The 22,002-nt window shown below is 32.5% G+C and overlaps 1 protein-coding gene and 1 long non-coding RNA gene across 12 annotated transcripts in view; one reads left to right on the top strand and one right to left on the bottom strand.

The window, feature by feature from the left end:
- Positions 1-1,542: 1,542 nt before the first annotated feature.
- Positions 1,543-13,187, bottom strand: LOC148623679 (uncharacterized). Of its 2 annotated transcripts, XR_015919473.1 has the most exons (4): positions 13,023-13,187; positions 9,698-9,852; positions 7,575-7,668; positions 1,543-3,333 (listed from the first exon to the last, which is right to left on the bottom strand). It is a non-coding gene; the product is annotated as an uncharacterized LOC148623679 (long non-coding RNA). The 2 variants fall into 2 exon arrangements; XR_015919474.1 differs by lacking the exon at positions 9,698-9,852.
- Positions 13,188-13,463: 276 nt separating this feature from the next.
- Positions 13,464-22,002, top strand: part of LOC148623680 (WD repeat-containing protein 64-like) — a 50,173-nt gene continuing 41,634 nt past the window's right edge. For 5 of the 10 annotated variants that reach the window (XM_088565697.1, XM_088565696.1, XM_088565700.1 and 2 more), the window contains exons 1-4: positions 13,464-13,961; positions 14,590-14,720; positions 18,353-18,458; positions 20,448-20,554. In XM_088565697.1, the coding sequence (XP_088421823.1) occupies positions 13,805-13,961; positions 14,590-14,720; positions 18,353-18,458; positions 20,448-20,554 (501 nt within the window). In that variant the 5' untranslated portion in view covers positions 13,464-13,804. Of the gene's footprint in view, positions 13,962-14,589; positions 14,721-14,779; positions 15,492-18,352; positions 18,459-20,447; positions 20,555-22,002 lie in introns of those variants that run through there. The other 5 variants (XM_088565699.1, XM_088565698.1, XM_088565705.1 and 2 more) reach the window with 4 other exon arrangements.

Below are 22,002 nucleotides of genomic sequence, written 5' to 3' on the forward strand. Positions count from 1 at the left end.
TTTTTTATCATTCGATTGGATTTGAAGAACAGATTCGAAAAACTATTCGAAGATAAACAACATTAATGAATAAAATTGAATTGAATGGAATATTATGTATTGGTTCTCAGAAGGTTTAAAAGGTCAGATTTAGTACATAAACATGTACTGTAAATGTGGTGGAAAAATCACTTAAGCCCAATGAAGCTATTACAATAAATAAAAAGAAAAAAAAAGAGTATCAAATATGCTTTTTTAATTCGCCAAACCAGCATTAAGCTAGTCGTAACAACAAAACCTTATCTCATTCTGTTAATTATCAATGACAACAGTAACATTCCTGTTTAAATTATTCTATTGACTACATGCATGTTGTTAAAATATTGATTATAGAGAACTATTTCATTACGGTATGACAGCCTCAAGGATATACCATCTGCCGAAGATTGAAGTTGGAATCCCTTGATTCTCAACTTTTGTCTCGTAAGCATAATCTACCAAAATTTATCAAAAATATCTTGATCACTTAATTACAACACAAAAACTGGAATCGTATGCTATGATTTTACGCGGTGTCCAGTTTTACCTCTTCATACTGTGAAAATGTCATTGATTCTTTAAATATTTTACCTGAGATTTTTTTATAGAACAAAACCTTGTACTTTTGTTTTTTGATTTTTGCTCAATTTTTGAAACTTTCTCGTTTACCATGACAATTCAGTAATGTAATTTCGTTTTGAAAGTACTGTTGTAATACGAGTGAGAAAAGAATTTGAACTCATTAAACTGAAATAAATAAAAAAAACATTCCGTTCGAGATGCTTTGGTTTTAATTCAAAAAAAAACTGGTTATGTGTATTTTTAGTGATTATTACTGTGACGTGTGTGTTCATTTTTATTGTTGTGTATATTGCTGTGTAAGCGTGAAAAAGGTTGTTTGATTACAATTTCCTTTTCAGAGTTACAATGTTTTCTTTTCAGAGATGACGAATCTATAGAACAGTAATAACGTGCTGCAGGAAATTGTCATGTTTTCAAATGAGCCTGTTGCGTGATTGAGAATTCCACTCAATAATAAAATTGCACAAAAACAAAAGCAAGTCGTTCATTTGTTTCCTAACAAAAACAGTGACAAGTATGGAAAGTGAAACAAAATATTCCTATTTTCTTTGTGACAGGCTGCTTGGTGTGAGTAGGCGTATGATTCCACGATGCCAATTGTAAAGTCAAAGAAATTAATGTTATAACGAATGCAAAGCTTTGAATTTGAACATTGAATGAACAAGCTCCGTCACAATTATAAATGAAAGAGGTTTTGTCCTTCCCGAGAGCGATTGTCTTATAACTGTTGTTATTGTATTAAGAAAGCTGGGGAAATCTTTCAATCAACAAACGAAAGAAATTAAATTCAACTTCCATTACCTTTAGTGAACAGAGAAAATCGAACATAAAGTATGTAAATTTTCACCTCTCATAAACAAAGTCTTCCTTTATTTAAGATTTACTTGTCACACCTTTTTCTCAGAAATGACAGGGTACTCGTTATAAAAACCGGAATCCTTCAGATTTTCAGGTGTATAAAATGTTAATCAAATCTGCTAGAGAGATCAAGGCTACTGTGTATTATAGAATTATTTATTTTGAAATAGTAACGAAAATTACTGATAGATTGCAGTTTTTTATTGTGATATTCTCTAAGATGGCTCGATATATTTTATAATTGTCTGCTAAATATAAATTTAAACGCCAAACATTTCTCGATGCTTAGAAAAAAACCGAAAATCCGGGTTCATCTGGAATTTGATTTTGTTTAGTTATATGAGCGATACAATAATATCCACATATATAATAAAATATTTTACTTCTTTTTTCTTTTTCCCCATTTTTCTCAAAGCTGGGAAAGATGGTTGGTGCGTGTATTTTGTATGACAAAATAAGTCATTTCATTTTTGTCTTATTTCTTTAAAGTCAAAATATCTAAAATAACATTTATTCCCTATTTTGAGATTATTCAACAACTTGTAAAATAGAGTTGACTTTGTACCTATTTTTCCGTAAATATGAACTAACGTACATTCCCATTTAATTTAATGAATTTAAGTTTAGTTTGAGATAGTCTTGCCTGAACTATCAACTTCAAGAAAGTCTTTTTTAAATCAAATTCAAGTTTAGATATTCGTTAGCTTGTTGAATGTTGTATGTACTTATCATTTTAAACTTACTTGAAATTGTTACTACTTTTATAAAATTTGTATGAAAAACACATTAATATCAACGCCCTGTCTAAATATAAACTCTGAAAAGAAATCTGTATTTCCTTTCGAGAAGAAATTTTGGGGTCTTCATTTGTAATTTCACAGTCCCTTTTGTTTGATCTCTGTTTCTAAGATTTTAAATTTTAAGTAAAACCACACTTTAACAATGAACTTTTATTACCAGACTAAATTGATGAAAAAAGCCACTTGATGAAAATCAATTTCTCTGACAGAAGAGAAATTTCCTTTTAAATCAATACTTAAACGACAGAATCAAATTATCCAAATTCCTTTTAGAAACTTTAAAACGTCATGGAAGGTGACAGAAAAAATTAACCAAATCGGAAAACAATTTCAATATGAAATTATTTTTACAAACTTTTTTTCCGTATCGATCACTTGGTATGAATTGAATGTCCTTTTCCAGTTATTATAGTTCTACAACAAATGATGTCCTGTCTTCTGTTTGTTTAAGCATTCGATGTTTACTTTGTTTTGTGAAATAAAAACTAAACTAACGAGTATAGGAAGGGAGCCAATGTTTTTCATAGAGACATATGAAAAATTCTTGTACATATTCTTGCAATAGTATTACGCTTCCGAAAATAAATTGCAATAATGTATAATTACGCTGACTTGGACCTCTTTGCGTGACTTCGACATAAATAAAGCTTTTGGTAAGCCATGTGACCGCCCAGATTTACTTCTGCTTTTTAAAAGTGTTAATAGAATTGCTGTTTTTGTCAGTAGATTGTCTAACATGTTCTTGAATGCTTTTCCACATTATCTTTTTTATTTTGGTCTTGGGGTAGCTTTCTCGTCTCGATTGAGACAGAGAGTGTATTCGATACCCAGTCGAGTCATGATCAAACCAAAGACTTTAAATTTGGTAGTCACTGCTTTCCATTCAAGTATGCTGTATTTAAGGGGTTCTAGTGACGACTTATTGGCTCCAAACGGAAATAGAATAATGTGTCCGAGTTGGATGGCATGGATACCTTCGAACTGTTGCTTCTGTAAGCTATCACTATAAATATTCGGCTCAGCATGTCGGACAAGTACAATGCAGGGTATGTTCGATTTGCTAATCTTTCCTGTCCTGAAATGCATAAAATATCTGTCATAGGAAGTTACATCTTCATCAACCAATCGATCAATCTTTTTATAATTATATCAGGGTTTTATATAGCTGTTATTCAAACTGATTTTTGTACTTTATTGGTTCTGGCCCTTGGATTAATTCTGATCTCTTTTTTAATGTATATTTTGAGGAATGTTAATTCCCTTACTCATAATGCATGTTTTTACTTTGAATACCTCAATCATGTTTGTCTAATACTCTTTTAAGCTAATGTTGGTAATCATAATCAAGGGTTTTATAAATTTTGTTTTTGTTGGCTGTCCATTTTATACATTTATCGCAATTTTATTTTGTTGTTACTTTGTTCGAAAACTTCGCCAAAAAACACTTTGCAAAAATTTTACTCTTTTTACAGATATTTCGTGCAAAATGATATGGAAAAAATGTTATCTGATATAAAAATTCTTCCTCAGTGTTCAGACCATTAATCAGAGTATATGTTGGTATATAAGCAGGTCCAAGAGAGGAACGCCCCATTGCTTCGCAAATTTGACAGTTCTAACATCGTTGGGAATTTTTCAGACCATTCTATGCTTACATTATCTTCCCTGTATCAATTTGATCTCATGGAGCAGTGTGGCGAATAGCGTCGTCACATTCTGAGACTTTTGTATAATATTGATATCCTACATAAAAACATCTAAGTGAGCTGTTCTGTACTACCATACCTCATGTACCAAGTAACAGCCCTAGATTAATCCTATGAGGATGTGAAAGTGAAAGCTATATTTAGATAAAGCCTAGCTGGCCGCGTGTTCTAGGGCACTGGACTTTGTGCAGGCGATTTTGCCATAGATGTCATAGTGGTACGAGTTCGAGTCCCCCGGAGAGAACGACCAAAATTCCAATTTTTTCTGGGACAAATTTGAGTTCCAATTTGCCCTGGATTTTAACCGGTGTAAATTGGAATTTTAAATTGTCCTGGAACAAATTGGGATATCTCGGTTTACTCTAGAAGGATTCCGGGATCCTACTAGATTTTAGTAGGATCTGGAATCACACTAGACTTAATGTTCCGGATGATTCCGGGTATCACTGAACATTTTGAAAGTAAAACAGGCTTATGATTTATGAAAATGTTGAATACTGTTGGTAAAATTATAGGATTTAACACTGTTTTCTCTAATTTATCGAAGTGTAAAATTCGGACCATTCACTCACAAAAGTAATAAAAGTCCAAAGGACTTTTCTGTCAGATTTATGAGTGAATTGTCCGATTTTTCACATCCATAAATTCTGGAACAACAGTGTTTATTTTTTATAATTCCAACCCCTAACTATCCGAAATACATTAATATTTTTCCTTGTATGCTCTCGTTCAGCGATGGCGGTATTTAATACTTTTTATATTGAAATTAATAACCAATCATAATGCACAAAAAGGGCATATACTAATTAGATTGGAATTATTGCCTTTTAAACATATTTTATTCAATGAACTATAATTTATTACATCTAAATATAAAACTTATTAGAAACTTATTAGAAAAAAAACAAAAGTAATAAAATATTAGAACATTGACATCTCATTTATTACAACATTTTTGATATTATGTTTGTGACATTTTTGGAGCAAGTGTTTTTGGACCATCGGCATGAATATTTAAAGGTTAGACATTTTCCGTTACAGCTGCAATTAAATGCAAGTTGGCAGTCTTGATTAACGGACCGATTTGTCTGCCATGCTTGAATGTGGGTTATTTCATCTAATGACTTTTAATCCTATGTTCAAAGGATTAAACCTAAGGGTTTATCCAATTAAACAGAAAACGTACCATAAGAGATAAATGGTTTAAAACCATTAAATAGTTGAATACCAAAAAGTCATTAATTTGACTGCCTGACTTATAAAATCACGAAAAAGGAAATAAAATAATGAAAAAAAATGTATTTTAATTTACCAAGAAATTGTCCTTAGCACATAAAATATTTTTCATCTTTATCTTTGATATTTTCAAACTTGAAGCCAATATGATCCAGAATACCCCTAGTGCAAATTTGAATTTGAATATCTATAGGACAAATTAGAATTCTAATTTACACTGGTTAAAATCCAGGGCAAATTGGAATTCCAACTTTTCCTAGGAGAATTTTTCATCGATCTTGCAGTGCACGTTACAAAATATTTTGTAGCGTTTCCCCGTGACCGTGCTTGTTAATAATGACGAGTATATATTTTATAACGTACACTGCAAGAGTGCTAATGTAATATATTTACTTCACTGTCCCATCTGTGGTCTTCAATATGTTGGTGAATCTAAACAGCCTTTTCACAAGCGCTTGAACGGACACAAGAGCGACCTAACAAAAAAGTCTTTACTCCTGAGTCGACACAGATTACCAAAACATTGCCTCGATGATTTCAATAAAATGCAAATCGTAATCGTGGAACAAAACACGATCTGGAGCGATCTAAAGAGAGTGGAGCGGGAGGGATTTTGGATAAAAAAAAACGTTAAGTTCTTCCTATTTTGCAGAGTATCTTATTACAGTGTTTGTACATATTTTTAGTTTTATTTTTTTTACACAATGTTCAAGATCAGCACAAAACGTGTGTAAATAACACAATGAAGTATCAACAAAGCCAAGCCTACACTAAGAGACATAACTATTATTGGTATTAACGATACAGCAGTAGACACACAAGATTGTATACATTATGTAGTAAATGCCAATTATGTGAAGCCTTGTTTCGATAGACATTCAGGTCTCAGGGGAAATTAAATATAAACAAGGGAAACAAAAGTAGAGAAAAAAATAGCTCGATCTACATCAATAATTATTTCTCAACCCAAAAGAACCTGATGGTTTAACCATGAAGTGCATCTGTTGTGTCTCAAACATATCTTAAAACTTCTACAGTCGACAAATGACCTGCTTTATCGATATGGACTGTCCGTTGCCAATATGCCCAACGACCCCAATCTTTAAATGATGCATGAACAGATTACTTTTTTTGGACCACCGTAGGTCGCACACTATTGGCAGTATTACGAACAACAATTTCGCCATGTACTCAAAAGCTCTTTGTCTGGAAAATTCAACTGATCATTTCGTCACAAAATTAAAGCAACTGGAAAGTGTTACCAAAGAGGAAACAGATTTTCTAAAAACAAGATGGAAATATCTAGAATATAAGATAGGTCGAAACGCAGTTTTTATATGACATGAAGGCAGTTAATTTTTATATTTTTAAGATACAGTAAGAAGCAAAGCAAAGACCAACAGCCTGATGCATCAAGAATGCCAGTTGGAGTGGATCAATATCTTGATGATGATGATGATAATGATGATGATGATGATGATGATGATGATGATGATGAAGGGACTGAAAATCATGATTATCAAAAAATGTAAAATTATGAAGATGTTCAAAACCACCAAAAAATTAACCATGGAAAACTTTAAAGGGTAGTGATATAAACCCTCCAATTAATAGGGCATTCAGACATTTATAAAAGCCTTGAAACGAAAACACTAGCACTAGGAAAGAAAAAAATATACTAGAATAGGTTTAAACGGTAAAAAGGGGCAATTGACCAAAAATATTTTACTAAGATTGTTCATTCCTAAACCAGCTTTTGGTCACTGGTTATGGAAAAGGAAAATCAGTAAAGTAATGCGACGGTTATAATCATTCTTTATGATGACGTTCCCTGTAGGAACCTAACATTGGTAGTTACTGATAAAACATAAATTAAACATATGACTGAAGCAAGACTAGTTATGAGAAACGATATGAACCATTGAGTGTTTAACAGTCCCGGTTGTTGTATCCACTTAAAAGTACCCTGTTTATTTTATCGATTTTAAAGCAGGTTTTCTGCACGAAAAATAGATAGATGGATATGTGTTAGAACTACATTTACCTTAATAAACAAAGCTCTTGTTTTTGAAGTTAAATAATTGTGTGTATGGACTTACTGTATGTCAAGGTGTAGAAGTGCTTCTTTTTTCAATTTTGGAACATGCACACAATCACAACTGACCTAGAAGATCGTTTGTTCTTAGATGTAGATGATTTGTGTGTGTGAAGAAAGCACTTTGTTATTACATACTTAAAAATAACATTTCATTGATAACGAAATGGCCAATCAGTTTTAATACATTGGACTGAATTCAAACAAGAGAATGGTAAAACGTCAGCAGAAACATTATGATGACTAAATTGTGACATAGTAAAAGCCATACTTCAATACCTGAATAAGTCGGTCAGCTACATAGAAGCGGATGAGATCATATCATTTTCATTCGTAAGAAGGAAGGTATACTGTATCCCATTGCATGCATGGTCTAAAAATAAGAACAACATTGAAATAGTACTCTTTGAGCTAAAGTTTGTTATTAGTAATTTGGCGCAATATAAACTAGTGTTTTAAGGTTATCTAAAAGACTAACGAAGGCAAAACTCAAATCCATTCTAAAAGCTACTGAAATGACATAAAACGTAAATATTTTTAAGATAAATAAGAAAAGCTTCATTTATATCATAAACATAAAAACTTTTGAGTTCGGAAAATACTTGAATAATGTAAGTGATAAAAAGAGGTAATTAGGCTATGTAACCATACACTGTAAAACTCTGAAGAGATATTCTAGGCAAGTTGAAAATACTGTCCCGCCAGTAACGAATGGTTATGTCAACTATGTAATTCGGGCTTGGTGAAAGGTGACATACATTTTTATGTTCAACTTACAACGAACTAAAAGACATTTTTTAGACTATTTTTAAAATTTTTATTCTACTATATAGATGACGAATTATCGTTAAACAATCCTAGTTTCGGGGATTTTATACAAAAGAACTTGCGAAAAGGATTCTACAGACACTGTGAAGTCAGCCTCATATCTTGACCTACAAATAGAGGTCAATGGAAAAGGATAACTATTCAACAAAATATACGACAAACGCGTTATGCCAGGTTTTGAGAGGTCAAAGGTTAGAAGAGAACTAATTTACGATGAGCTTCGGGTTTTTAGGTTTTGAAGTAAATCTTTAGAATTTTGAAGTATTCACATATGATTAATGCCAATACGAGAGTAGGTGGTATTGCAACAATCTTGCTGCCCATCCTTCACTGCGGACAATATCATAGTTAGGTGAATTGACATCTCCTTCGTGGAGCAAGATAAAGATCCAGCTATATACCTTTCTTTGTGTGGATTCTTGTGAAGCATGGGAATCCAATACAGTTAACGTAAGACCTCACATTTTGTTTCGATGTTGAGAGAAGACATGCAGGACTTATGGTTGACATTTCATCTTTGTCAAAACTAGTACGTTCGTATGTGGTATTACCTGGGTTATTACTATGGACGAAGTGTAAGCGACGCCCTATATAAGTAGAATGCAAGCCTAGAACTATGAATTGGACGATATACAATTATAGACATCATTTGGACGATATACCATGATAGACATCAATTGAACGGTATTCCATGATACCATAAGTACCGAACACTTAATCCAATTCATAATCAAGGCAAATCCAAAATAAATATTACACCACCGGAGCAGCTGGTACCGCAATGGTCCTGACTTTGGTACAGCCACTTCAAACGAAATGGTGGGTTAAATCTTGGATATACGGCGCGCAAAACCTCTTTTTTTCCATTGCAGCGTGACTATACCAGTAGTGATTAAAAAGCATTTGCATGCTATTGTCATAATCGGCAAATCAGCGGTCATATCAGCACAAAGAACAATTTACAAAAAAAAAAAAAAAACAAAAAAAACAAAAAAAAAACAAAAAAAAAAAAAACGATCATTAATCATTGTTTTAGAAGAAACCATGATAGACATCAATTGAACGATATACCATGATAGATATCAATTGGACAGTATGTACTGATTATCATATACTAGAAAATAATGCCAAAATTTTACCCTGTGTTAATATGACAATAACATGAACAAATTTATATATTTTCCCTGTAATCGCGCCACTTACTGTTCCGTTATCGATTCGAAATCTATTATCACCCAGAATGGCAGATGACAGCGGAGACGAAACGCACGACTACATAAATTCACTTTAAAATGCCAATACCAACAGAAAAACGTTGAGTGATATGAACATTTTGACAAAATTTTGATAAAAACCACTGTTACTGCTTTAGTACACCAGAAGGTACCCGATACTCGTATTACGCAGCTAAGTGGTCACAAAAATGTTCAGTCTATAAATTCGTACTGTACCGCATCTATTGAAAAATACAACACGAGATGTCAAATATCTTATCAGCCATCGGAACTGGTCAAGCTGTAGAAACGAATAAAGGCAAATCCAAATATATTGAAAAGGAAAATAATGTCACTGACCATAATATGCCGCCTGACGATATCATTGTAGAAATGCCAGATGAGGATGATGACCAACTGCTATCGGCCTCTCAGGAAGCAGAATTGAATGTTGTGTTGAAAGATATTAAATTGATATCACATGCCTCTGTCTGGTAAAGAGAGTCCAAAGGGATCTATATGAAAGAGTAATCAAGGGAACCAAGGTTATAGCGGTAATCAAAAGAACGCAATCCAGGGACAAATACCAGACATGGAAAACAGACATACACAAAGAACATAAGTAACTAAAATCATACATACAAAGCAACAAAAACAAATGAGCAACTCGGACTCTACTAAAAACTGGGAGCATGGACCAGGTGCACCAACACCAATATTGAAGTATATGATAAAAAGATCATAACATGTCACACCCATATCAGCCCACGGTCAATATCATCCCTCTAGCTTACGGCTCTCGGGCTGTTAATAGGGGTGATATGAAAAATGCCATGTTATAATCTATAAATATTAGGCGTCAAAATTTATATCACAAGCGGTATCAACCCAAGACAAGGGTCACTGGCCCGCGGGGTGATATAGGTGGAGGGTTGATACTGTATGTGATACAGATTTTGACATGTCATGTTAATTATATCATATTTTTAACCATAGTTCAAGTATGGTTTGTGAAGGGATGCGAAAGGTATGCGACAGGTCTATAGGTGTGATATCGGGTATGCGATATAAGGTAGACGATATAGGGTTTAAATAGACACTTATAATGCATATACAAAAAGTTATATTTTAATCTAAAAATACGATATACCATAAGGGTAACAACCAAATTAACGAACACTAATCCGATTCAAAATCAAGTAATGTCCAAAATAAATTTGGCAAAATAGATATTACACCACCGAAGCAGCTGGTACCGCAATGCTCCTGACTTGGTACAGCCACTTCAGACGAAATGGCGGGTTAAATCTAGGTTTTACAACGCGCTAAACCTCCCTCTTCTATTGCGGCATGAATATACCAATGGTAATTAAAAAGGATTTGCATGCTATTGTCATAATCGGTAAATCAGCGGTCACATCAACACAAAGAACAATTTACAAAAAACAACCATAACTCATTGTTTTAGAAGAAACTGAATATTTTTCGACTAAGGACTGATATCTAAAAAAGAATTTTGTGAGAGACCTTTTAAGACGCATTTCTTCATACCCCTGATTCAGGAGTATGTTATGCAGATATTTCTGGCGTTCAAGGAAATCAGAGTAGTTAGTACTTGCTCTAGCGTAGCGAATCAATTTGAAATATAAACATCATATGCAGAGAAATCAAGGGAACCAAGGTTATAACGGTTATCAAAAGAATGTAATCTAGGGACAAAGACCAGATATGGAAAACAAATATACACAACAAAGTACTTAAAGTAACTGAAATCATACATACAAAGTAACAAAAGCAAATGAGCAACTCGGACTCCACTAAAAACTGGATGCATGGACCAAGTGCACCGGTAGGGTAAGCGTCCTATGCTTTTCTGGAAACACCCGCCGAGTTGCTCATAAAAAGTCAAGTCCGGGGTAGACAAACGACGAAAAGAAAACTATGAACCGTTGAATAAACCAGTTTTCATGGTGCAGATGGATACACCATAACGATTCACGAGTTCATGATGACGACCATAAAACTTCTGTAGTGATGACTTAAGGGGATAAGGGGGATATTGCTACACAGGTAAGGAAAATTTATGATATTATCATAAATCTTAGCGCTAGAAAAATTCCCAACGATGTTATAACTGTCAAATTTACGAAGTAAATTTTTGGTCGTTCCCTCCGCGGGACTCGAACTCGTACCGCTGTGACATCTATGGCAACTCCGCCTTCACAAAGTCCAGCGCCCTATACCACACGACCAGGCTATATCCTAGCTGGCCGAGTGGTCTAGGACAACTGAAAAATGTATCATGTTAGCATCAACTGAACATGTTAAACTTCAATTGTACAGTTTACCACGTTAGATATCATCTGGACAATATACTATGTTAGACTTTAATTGGACAATATGCCATGTTATACTTCAACTAGACAATATACTATGTTATACTTCAACTGGACAATATACCATGTAAGACTTCAACAGAGCAAAAAAAAATTAATATCAACAAGACACTACACCATGATTGAGTTTAACTGGACAATATACCATGTTAAACAACAACTGTACATTATACCATGTTAATCAACAACTGGACATTATACCATGTTAAACAAAAACAGGACAATATACCATGTTAAACAACAACTGGGCAATATACCATGTTAAACAACAACTGGACAATATACCATGTTAAACAACAACTGGACATAATACCATGTTAAACAACAACAACTGTACAATACACCATGTTAAACAACAACTGTACATTATACCATGTTAAACAACAACTGTACATTATACATTATACCATGTTAAACAACAACTGTACATTATACCATGTTAAACAACAACTGTACATTATACCATGTTAAACAACAACTGGACAATATACCATGTTAAACAACAACTGTACAATATACCATGTTATTATATGGATAGCAGTGATTTTCCGAATGTTCCCAGCGTAATTTGTTTCGATAATTCACAGTGAAATAAATTCGGTAATTTCACTCTCGTACTTTCACGTCAGAATACGAATATCAATCCGCCGTTCACAAAATTTTAAATTTATGTTGAAAATAACAATGAATAATGCAGGAAATCTATATAATAAATAGGATAATCAACTGGTAATCGTGAATAACCAAATTATGATCACTCGTGCCAAGAACGCATTAAGATTTAACTCATGCGAGGAACAAGTTCCGCTCACTTGTTAAATCTAAGAGTTCTTCGGCACTCGTAATAATATTTGGGTTATTCACTCTTTCCAATTAATTATCCTATTAATAACTGGACATTATTACATATTAGGCAGACATACAGTACATGGACAATAAATTATGTTAGACGGACATCACATGTACAATATATCATGTTAGATACACATCACATGGACAATATACCATGTAAGACAGACAACATATGGACAATATGTCATGTAAGACAGACATCACATGGACAATATGTCATGTAAGACAGACATCACATGGACAATATGTCATGTAAGACAGACAACATATGGACACTATGTCTTTTAAGACAGACATCACATGGACAATAAACCATGTTAGACAGCTAGCCGTCATATACCAGATTGCATTACTTTTTGCTTAAAAAGAATTTTCTTTGGAACTATAATTTTATACATATTTAGTTTAAGCCTGATTTATAAATCTTGTTTACTTACTTATTGCCATTTTGTAGACGACTATCTAGAAAGTTCTGAAATAACTATCTGTTTATATACTATTTCATTTGCTACAGTTACAGTCAGCTCATTTAGTATGACAATGAAACGTACGTCCTTGCATTATCAAAATACATGGCGATTACCATAAATTCCAGGTCTAAATGGTCTATGCTATTATTGAAGTGATTGGAATCGGACATGGAAGATTGATTGGCATTTGTAGAAAGACTAAACCAAGTTGCTTAACAATACGTAACGAGTCCCTTTAAAATCAGAATGTTTAAATATCACAAATTACCATTCCTAGTAGGGGAATTGCCAATCTATTTATTGACGAAAATATATTGATTAAGTAAAGAAATATGAACATTTAAATGCCACATTTATAGCCAGTTTTGTTGTTAAAAAGATTGATATGATTATGTATGGCATTGTTTACAGTTAAAACGCTTTATCCCTTCTGTGCCATTGGGTCAAATATGGTCAACAAATAGTTGCTAGGGTGCATAATACGCAATATCTACCCTCAGGTAGTCATATTTTACCTGTTCGTGTGTCAATCAAATGAGGAACGTGTATATTGGAGATGGATATAATTTCAGTAAAGATTTACCTTTTGTAAATAACATCCTTGAGTTGGATTTCAATGTATTATTATCTAAGGTCACATTTTCAATTGAAAATGGTCTGAGTGTTTGATTAGTGTGTTTTGTTTATATATTAAGTGTCTTTGTTACTGATTTAAATCTTGGGAATGTGATTAATATTTTCTGCTGATAATGTCGGAAGTGCCTGAACTTCGTGGTGAAGGTTTGGGAAGACCATATACATCTGGTACCTTTCAGAACAAGCTTGACCAATTTGCTGAGTTTATTAACAGTGTGACATTCCAAGATGTAGAAGCTACCCCTGAGGAGCGACGACAAATGATCACAGGTACCCTGATTGTCTATTACATACCTACACTATTATCAGTGTTAGCTCAATTACAATAGGCCTTTATATATATATTGATTATCGAAATACATTGAATTAACACTTACATATGTAAGCATTTGATCGACTTGAATATAAAAAAACGGCTTTACATGCCCGTAGGCAGGAATTTAAGAGGGGGTACATCGACTCGCGAAGCGTACAAATCTCGACTTTAATAGTCGGACTTCAATCTAAAAGTTAAATAGTGCTTTTTGGTTTCCAAGAGGGTTTCGTCCGAACCTTTCGAACCCCCCCCCTCTCCGGCTACGGGTATGAACTTAACAACATATTAAGTTGAAACTGATCATGACACATCATTTCATGATAATTGAAGAAAAAAAAAACCACAAATTTTATACTTTCTCCGCAAACTTCTGTATCAGTTGAGTAATGCAGGACATGTATAATTAGCACTTAAATATGTATAAATACTCCAACAATTTTCTAATAAATCAATTCAATATAATAATTTCATACGGAAGAAAAAAATACGAGAGAATGGAGCTAAAATGATTCGAAGAAAGTTATCCGTAATGGCTTGGTTATCAAAGACTTTCCATAATATTAAAAAAATCTTTTATTTCAGAGTCGTTAAGATTTGATCAGTTTTGTGATAAAATCCGTCAACTATTTGGTTCGGACATTAAAAATACAGACTTGAAAGCGATTTATAGAAAAATTTCTACTAATCCTGACGCTAAAGTTGACTGGAGTGAGGTAAGGAGTTTCGCGAAACTATTTTCCGTTGCCATTTCGGGTTTTAGTATTGATGTTTCCGGTCTTGCTGCTGGCACGAAACCACAATTAATTTTCCCACTGTCTTCTTTATAGCCTTTCTGTAATTTAAAAAATTTCCACCGGCGCAATTCAATTCAGATTTTCAGGGACGTTAATTTGAACCTTCCAACAACTTATATAAAAAATATAAAAAAAATTACCATTATTTTTTCAAATTTTATGCATAAACACAGAGATACCCTAAAAAATGACCCAAAATGGCTTCTGGATGTCACAAACTTGACCTTTTTTGACCTCACCAAATCACAACCTAAATGTCAAATTTCTCATTTCAACACATCTACTAAAATAATTTCATTATTCCTCTTCCATTTGAGCACAAAAAGTATGAGAAATTCTGAAAGGAAGTGTTTCTAAAAAATTTTTTGAAAAATCCCCTATTATTATAGGAACTATATTCGTATACAACGAAAAGCTAAGGGCAGATAATTGTGGTCTCGTACCTGCTATCAGAGACCAATAATTTCATGTTTGGCTCACTAGGATAAAAGTTATTCCGGTTATTATTTTTCAAACACAATCCAACGTACAGCATATTTGTACTGCAGTTGTCGGAATTACCCCAGTATTTTTACATTCACAGCATTGCCATTTCCACCTTACGACCTTGAGCTTATAGCCGGACTTATAGTTACAACTTGCACATCGTGCTATTGCTACTTTAGCAGGTTCAGTTGGTACTTTCGCGAGGTAAATGCTACAACCTGATAACTCGCTATTATAATGGAGTAGTCATTTTTTATTGACAAGAATTAGGTTCCACTTTAAGAACATAACACAACATGTAAGCTGCAAATCAGAGATCATAGAAAGTTCTTATATATTTGAACTAAAATTTATCATAAAAATGAATGAATTGAAAAATAAATGAAGTAATTGTGTTTTATAGTGAATGCATTTAATTGTTCTTTTACCTAAAATTCTGGCATTGAGTTTTGGATGAAAGAAAAAGGGACAACATTAATTGCAATTCAACTTCTCATAAAGTAAACTTCCAATCTTCTTATGCTATTTTAGAAGTTATATTTTAAGGCATCCAAGATGATCCTTGAAGTTTTTAAAATAATTTTTGGGGATGCTTATTGTTACTTTGCATTCTCTCCACAACATGTCACTTCTTGTCGATGGATTTTTGTTCTCATTATATTGCACCCCTCTAACTTGCATGTGCATGTCACAGTAGAGATCTAAGTTTTCGGCTTTGCAGCAACTTGATCTGTGTTCACTATTATCATTTAAGGAAGTCCTGAAATACTTTGGAATACAATGTATTAGTGACCAAAAACAAGCATTTCATAGAATCTAACTTCATAACTCCGTGATAGCATATGTATTCCTGATATCATACAACATTTTATGCCGAAAAGGTCAGACTGAGATTAATTTTTTGGGTGAAGACTTGATCTATTCAGTAATAAGGGACCAGAAACAAGCATTTTCCTGATTTCTGGCTTAAGTACAGTAATTGGGAAGCTATCTTTACACCACTTGGGGCCTTACTCCCAAAGGAAGTTGTGATTGACACCATTTATGGTCACAAAGGTGCCACTTCAATTCTTATCATGTGTCAAATTTCTGATCGCATTACATGTAAAATTTCAAAGCTGTATTTAGCTTGATTGATGTGTTCTATATGCCCTTACTGTTCAGAGTTTGACCTCTGTAGTCGTCTGAATATAGCTGAAATATTGCTGCTCGGACATTAAACCCCAACAATCAATCAACAATCAATCGACCTCTGCAGTATTATCAAGCCGCATACTGTGAAGCAGTAGATTATTTTTTATTAGAGAAAACCAAAATTAAATCTAGCCTTTAAGTTTCTTCCTTTGATTAGATACCAGAAATATTTGACAGAGTTGGGATCTTGGACATTATTTTTACATCAGTGATCAAATTTTAGGGGAAATACTTGCTAAACACAAGTTAAAATTCAGTTTTGCTAGTAGAAATTATTTCCACTTGCTAAAATTTGCTAGTGGAATTCTGAAGGTCATATAGGTAAAGTCCAGAAATAACCAAAAAAACTTAAATTTCGGGAATTTTAATTTTCAGTACTTGCTAAATTTAGCTAGTTGAAAAAATTCTGAAATTCAATCCCTGTGTATAAAAGAAAAAGGTATTTCTATTGGAAAATTTGGCCTTCTACCCTTTTTTTCGCTCTTTACCAAATATTAGGAATGGACACAACTTTAAAATACTAAGATTTTTTTAATTTTTGACTGCTGTATGCATCATATAAACAATTGTAATGGTTTTGAATTTGGACAAATACTTGAAAATTGTAAATTTGGCTTTTTCCTATGGTTTTAGAAAAAAATAGTAATATCGTTGATTCTTTGTTATTAAATATTCATGTTCAAAATGAAGATGACCATGTATCCATACTCTAAAACATGTCTAAGATTAACTTTAAAGTATTGGCACCATGAGTACTACAGATGAAAAAAATCCCATAACATCACTTTTTTCATCCAGTTTTTATTTCCCATTAGTAAGCTTGCACAATGATGATGTCACATTATTTACACTATGGAGTATTGATTTTAAATGGATTATTGTTACAATGTACTCTTTAACATTGAGTCGAATTTTTTACATTTTTTTTTATTAATTCCGTCAACAATTTGTCCAGAAAGTGTTTGTGGCCCTTTACATTTGGTAAAGCTTTTTTTAAGTTATTGAAGATCTGACTTGATATTTAATATGGTTTACATTACATGGTCCATATGTCATCATTTTGCAACTGCTATCATCATAAACATTTCTTAAAAAATCTTCTCTTCTGAAATTTGTGGATTGTAACTAAACTTAAAAATGTGACTACTTTAAAAATTGTGTTGACTATATTTATCCAACATTGCTACTGGATCTAATTATAGAATGTATGGATAAATCACTTATTTCAATGGATATCTCAAAGACTATTTAAAGATAGAAAAAAGATAAATTTCCTTTTTCAACTTGAAAATAGATTTGGCAAATGTAAATAATGGGATTTGTCAGTTTCAATTAAAGAATGATGCATCATTTTGAGAATTTATCCAAATATGAACTTAATGATATTTAGTATAACACATATTGCCTGCAGTTGAGAGGGGTATACTAGATCACCCAGAAAAGAATAACACCCTCGACTTCATCTTGGGCAATATTCTTCCTTTGGTTGGTAATCTAGTAAACCATCCTCAACTGCAGGCAGTATGTGTATAATATTGTCTGTTGGATTATGGCTTACATCTTAAGAACCATAGAAGAGAGAGGAAAGGTTTTCTGTGTTTGAAATAAATCAAGTAGACAAAAGATGAAGAAATGAGTTCCAGGTGAGTGATTCAGGCCTATTGTTAGGTAGTGGTTTGAAATATTCACTTGGTATTCAATTTGTTATTATGATTAGGTATTGATTTGGTCAGAAAGTTTTAGGCAGACTTCTGGTCAAAGTGTTTCTTTTTTGCTTTTTTGTCATTATAAATAGGGGATATTGTATTGTATAGAATGCTTCTTGTGTTAGCTTAATATGATACCTATAACAAGATCATCTTTTTGTACAGCTATTTGGATACTTCCAGTCAAACAATGATGATGAAGAAATAGTTGTTGGAGAAGAGGTTAATGTATTCACTGTCTCTAAAAGGAGGAGGGTTGGAGAAGCTGCGGGTATGTCACCTGTCATACTAGACACTGTTCATTACCAACAAATTGGCTTTCCAAATGTCAACTTATAACATATTTTTTTTTCAAATTTCCTTAAAGATCATCTCCTTGAAAACCATTGGCTCAATTGTAGAAAAAAATTGGCAAGAATGATGTATATAAATAATTATTTTGGTCTGTACTATATCAACTTCTCCGATGAAACAGACTACACAGGATTGTTGACAGCAGTAGTCTAAATGAAAGAATTTTGTATGTTTGTGCCATTCAAGGTTGACATTGAAACCAATGATAAGTCAACTCTGTTGAACACTTTCGGCTGAATATCACTGTTAATTTTATTATAAATGCCTTATAATGTTGGGATTATCCAGTTTTACTGCTGTGTCTGCCCCATACATAAATACATATCTGTCAAATTAATGGAAACTATTCATGGAAATAATTTAGTGTAATAAATTGTAAAGTATTTCAGTTTGGCTGATGAAACTGTAATAAAAAAGATTTCTATGCCTAGATGCCTGCTGTGTGAATTGATAAAAATTACTTATAAGTAGGGATATGAGCTTGAGAAAATCTTCACATTGCTACATTTAGTTAAATAGTAATTTTTACTTTAAGCCAATTTACTCTTGAGAGAAGGTCTACTTTTAAATTAATCTTTTTACATCATTGACACTTAAAGAATCTATTGAAACTTTTTGTAAATATATCATTTTTAAACATTGGTATATTTAATTTTTAGACAACTGCTATTGGAAATTATTAAGAGTAATTGTCCTTGATAAAAACTAAGATCAATTTTGGTTGCATGTTAGGCAGATTAGAAAGAGCATTTCACATTTAATCTTAAGAGCATTGAGTGAAACAGGCTTGATAGGATTTGGTATTGGTCTTTTATCCTACAAAAAAGGCTTACATGAAGATTAGGGAATTTATTTTTTAACATATTCATCATACTTCAAAGAACAAATTGATGCTTTATAATAGAAGTACCAGTATCAATGATTATCTCTTGTACCAAATTAGACTTTATCATTTTATTTATGTCTCTTGATAGTAGAACAAATACAAATAAAAGGTTTGTTTACTGAGAGTCACGCAATGTACAGAAATATCATATTGGTTATTCTGTCATCAAGCTAGTACATACATGTACCACCGTATTGTTTTTTTTATTTATTTTTAAGTTAGATCAAACCTATTATCTTACTTTAATTATCTTAGAGATGGTGTTGGATGAGCATACTTTAAAATTTCAATTTAAGAAATGAAGGTCAGCATGGCTCTAGAATTCCTATTTTTGTTATCCATGGCGATAACCTAAGGACTATGACATTTGAAAGTTTTTTGTACTAATTTCTGTTGAGAGAATTTTAATTTTTATGCCAAACTGTCTCAAATTCTAGAGCATTTGTTCTTCACCAAATTAGATTCCTTAATAATTAAGAGGGTGTCCAGGCAAAAACTAGGCAGTGGGTGGCACATGACAAAAGAGAAATAAATTACTTAGAAAGAATTGAAATTCATTGAAAATTGGAGATAACTCTGTTACTGAGCAAAATTTGGTTGCTTTGTTAGGGAACTTTAAAATCATTTTCTGAGCCATCATAAGATTTTATATAAATTGTACATGGACATTTCCATTAAACACCTGATCTATAGAACTTTTTATAAATTTGTTACAAAAAACCCTAATCTGTAACTGAGACACTTCCCCAAGTTAAAAAAAAATAAAACTTCAACTTCTAAGGTCGTCCATATTTTTTTACATTAATATCTGCAGAACATTTTCCTATAATTTATGCTACTGCATTGACATCTTATGAAGCAGTTCATCTGACCATCATATCTCTAAGTGCAATAGCTCAAAGCCCATGATGTAGTTGGATGAAACTGTATAAAATGGATTGGCACATGTGTTACATTTTATATACACTGTATAACTCTGCTTGGTCTTTCACAGCTCTAGTTTTTATATTTATTTGCTAGGTGACAAGACAAGACGTGACACAGTTCAGTGTTTACGGTATATTCCTTCTCAGGATGGGTATATATCAACATCACAGAAAGGGGCCATCTGCATGTGGAATAATAAGGTATGCCATAACTTGGTAGAAGCATGTTTTACTATACATAATTATACAATTCAGTGGCTTAAACTTACTGCATTTACACATGTATCAACTTACCAATTTAATACTCTGTTAGGGATAGTATTCACCAATAAAATTGCATTAACCATTTTATTATTTAAGACATCCTTATTTATGAGCTTGCATGGATACAAAGCATTCTTTTAACAAATATATTTTATCGGGACAGAGAATCAACAACATCCTTTATATGTAGTGCTCTGAAACATGAATAGGTCAAAATTGTTCTATCTGAAGTGACAAACATGAAATGTATGTAGTTGGGAAGTGATTATTGGAATACAGCTTGTGTTATAAAAAGTCTTGTATTCCATACATCAGGGGTATAACAACATGGCAGTGCATTATTAACTAAGTCAAATCTTATTTAAGGCTAAAATCTAAATCTAGGACATTACTAGGCAAATTAATTTATTTTTACTCACAATTTCATTAATGCGTTGAATAAATCCCTGAAACTTTAATACAGTTATCTACATAAAGACAAGGTCCATTGTTTAATAAAACATGTTAATGAAAATATATTTTGCCAACAACAAAGTGTAGACATAGAATCTTTCAATAAATCTATAGCTTTACTGGGACATATATCTACATATTCTATAACCTAAACATATAGTGCTGGGCAAGTGGATACTGATTATAAATAATAAAAAGATTTTAATGAAAACTTTAATATTTTAAGATAATTGATGTTGGTATTTAGCTAGACCACAAACTATCATAATTTATCAAAATTTGAAGAAATGATGTTTATTTTATGCAAATGCCCTGCATTATACATTTGGGATCGGAAATATCTGAATTTCAGTCTTTAAATCTGAATTTTGAAAGCTGTATGGAAAATATGTTAAAAAATGTTATTTACATTTCTGGTGTTTGTGAAATATGGACATTTAGGAATATTTTTTCCAAAACTTGGCATTAGCTTTTATGTTTAATGACACATCAAAAAGTATATAGCAAAGTTTCAGAGCTACATTTAATGCATTCTTGAAATGGAGAAAGAAAACAATTCAATAAGGAATGTCCTAGTTTTTGACTTAAGTGGAACCTTAAGTATGAATAGTCTTAAATTAATTCTTTTGGTTCTTTCATTTGCTTGATAACTATTTAATGAGGTTTTTTGCCATAACAGACTTAAAAAAAATGCTGAATGATGGAAGTCAATTATTTTAACTGACAGACTTGCAAGTCCTGCTTATCTGAAAAAAATATTCTGTCTGATATTTAAGGGATACTTTGCCTTTGGGGCATAATGAAAACGAAATTTTACCAGACATATAGACTGTCCCTTTTTTCTCATTTAAGGTGTCAGTCCTGTCAAAATTTTATCTGTCAGGACTGACAGACTAACAGATGTCAGGAAGTCTGTTTTAGTAAATTAATGT

Source organism: Perna viridis, chromosome 2, assembly GCF_037379345.1.
Source record: "Perna viridis isolate PV_CMFRI_1.1 ecotype Kerala chromosome 2, ASM3737934v1, whole genome shotgun sequence".
NCBI classification, from domain to species: Eukaryota; Metazoa; Mollusca; class Bivalvia; order Mytilida; family Mytilidae; genus Perna; species Perna viridis.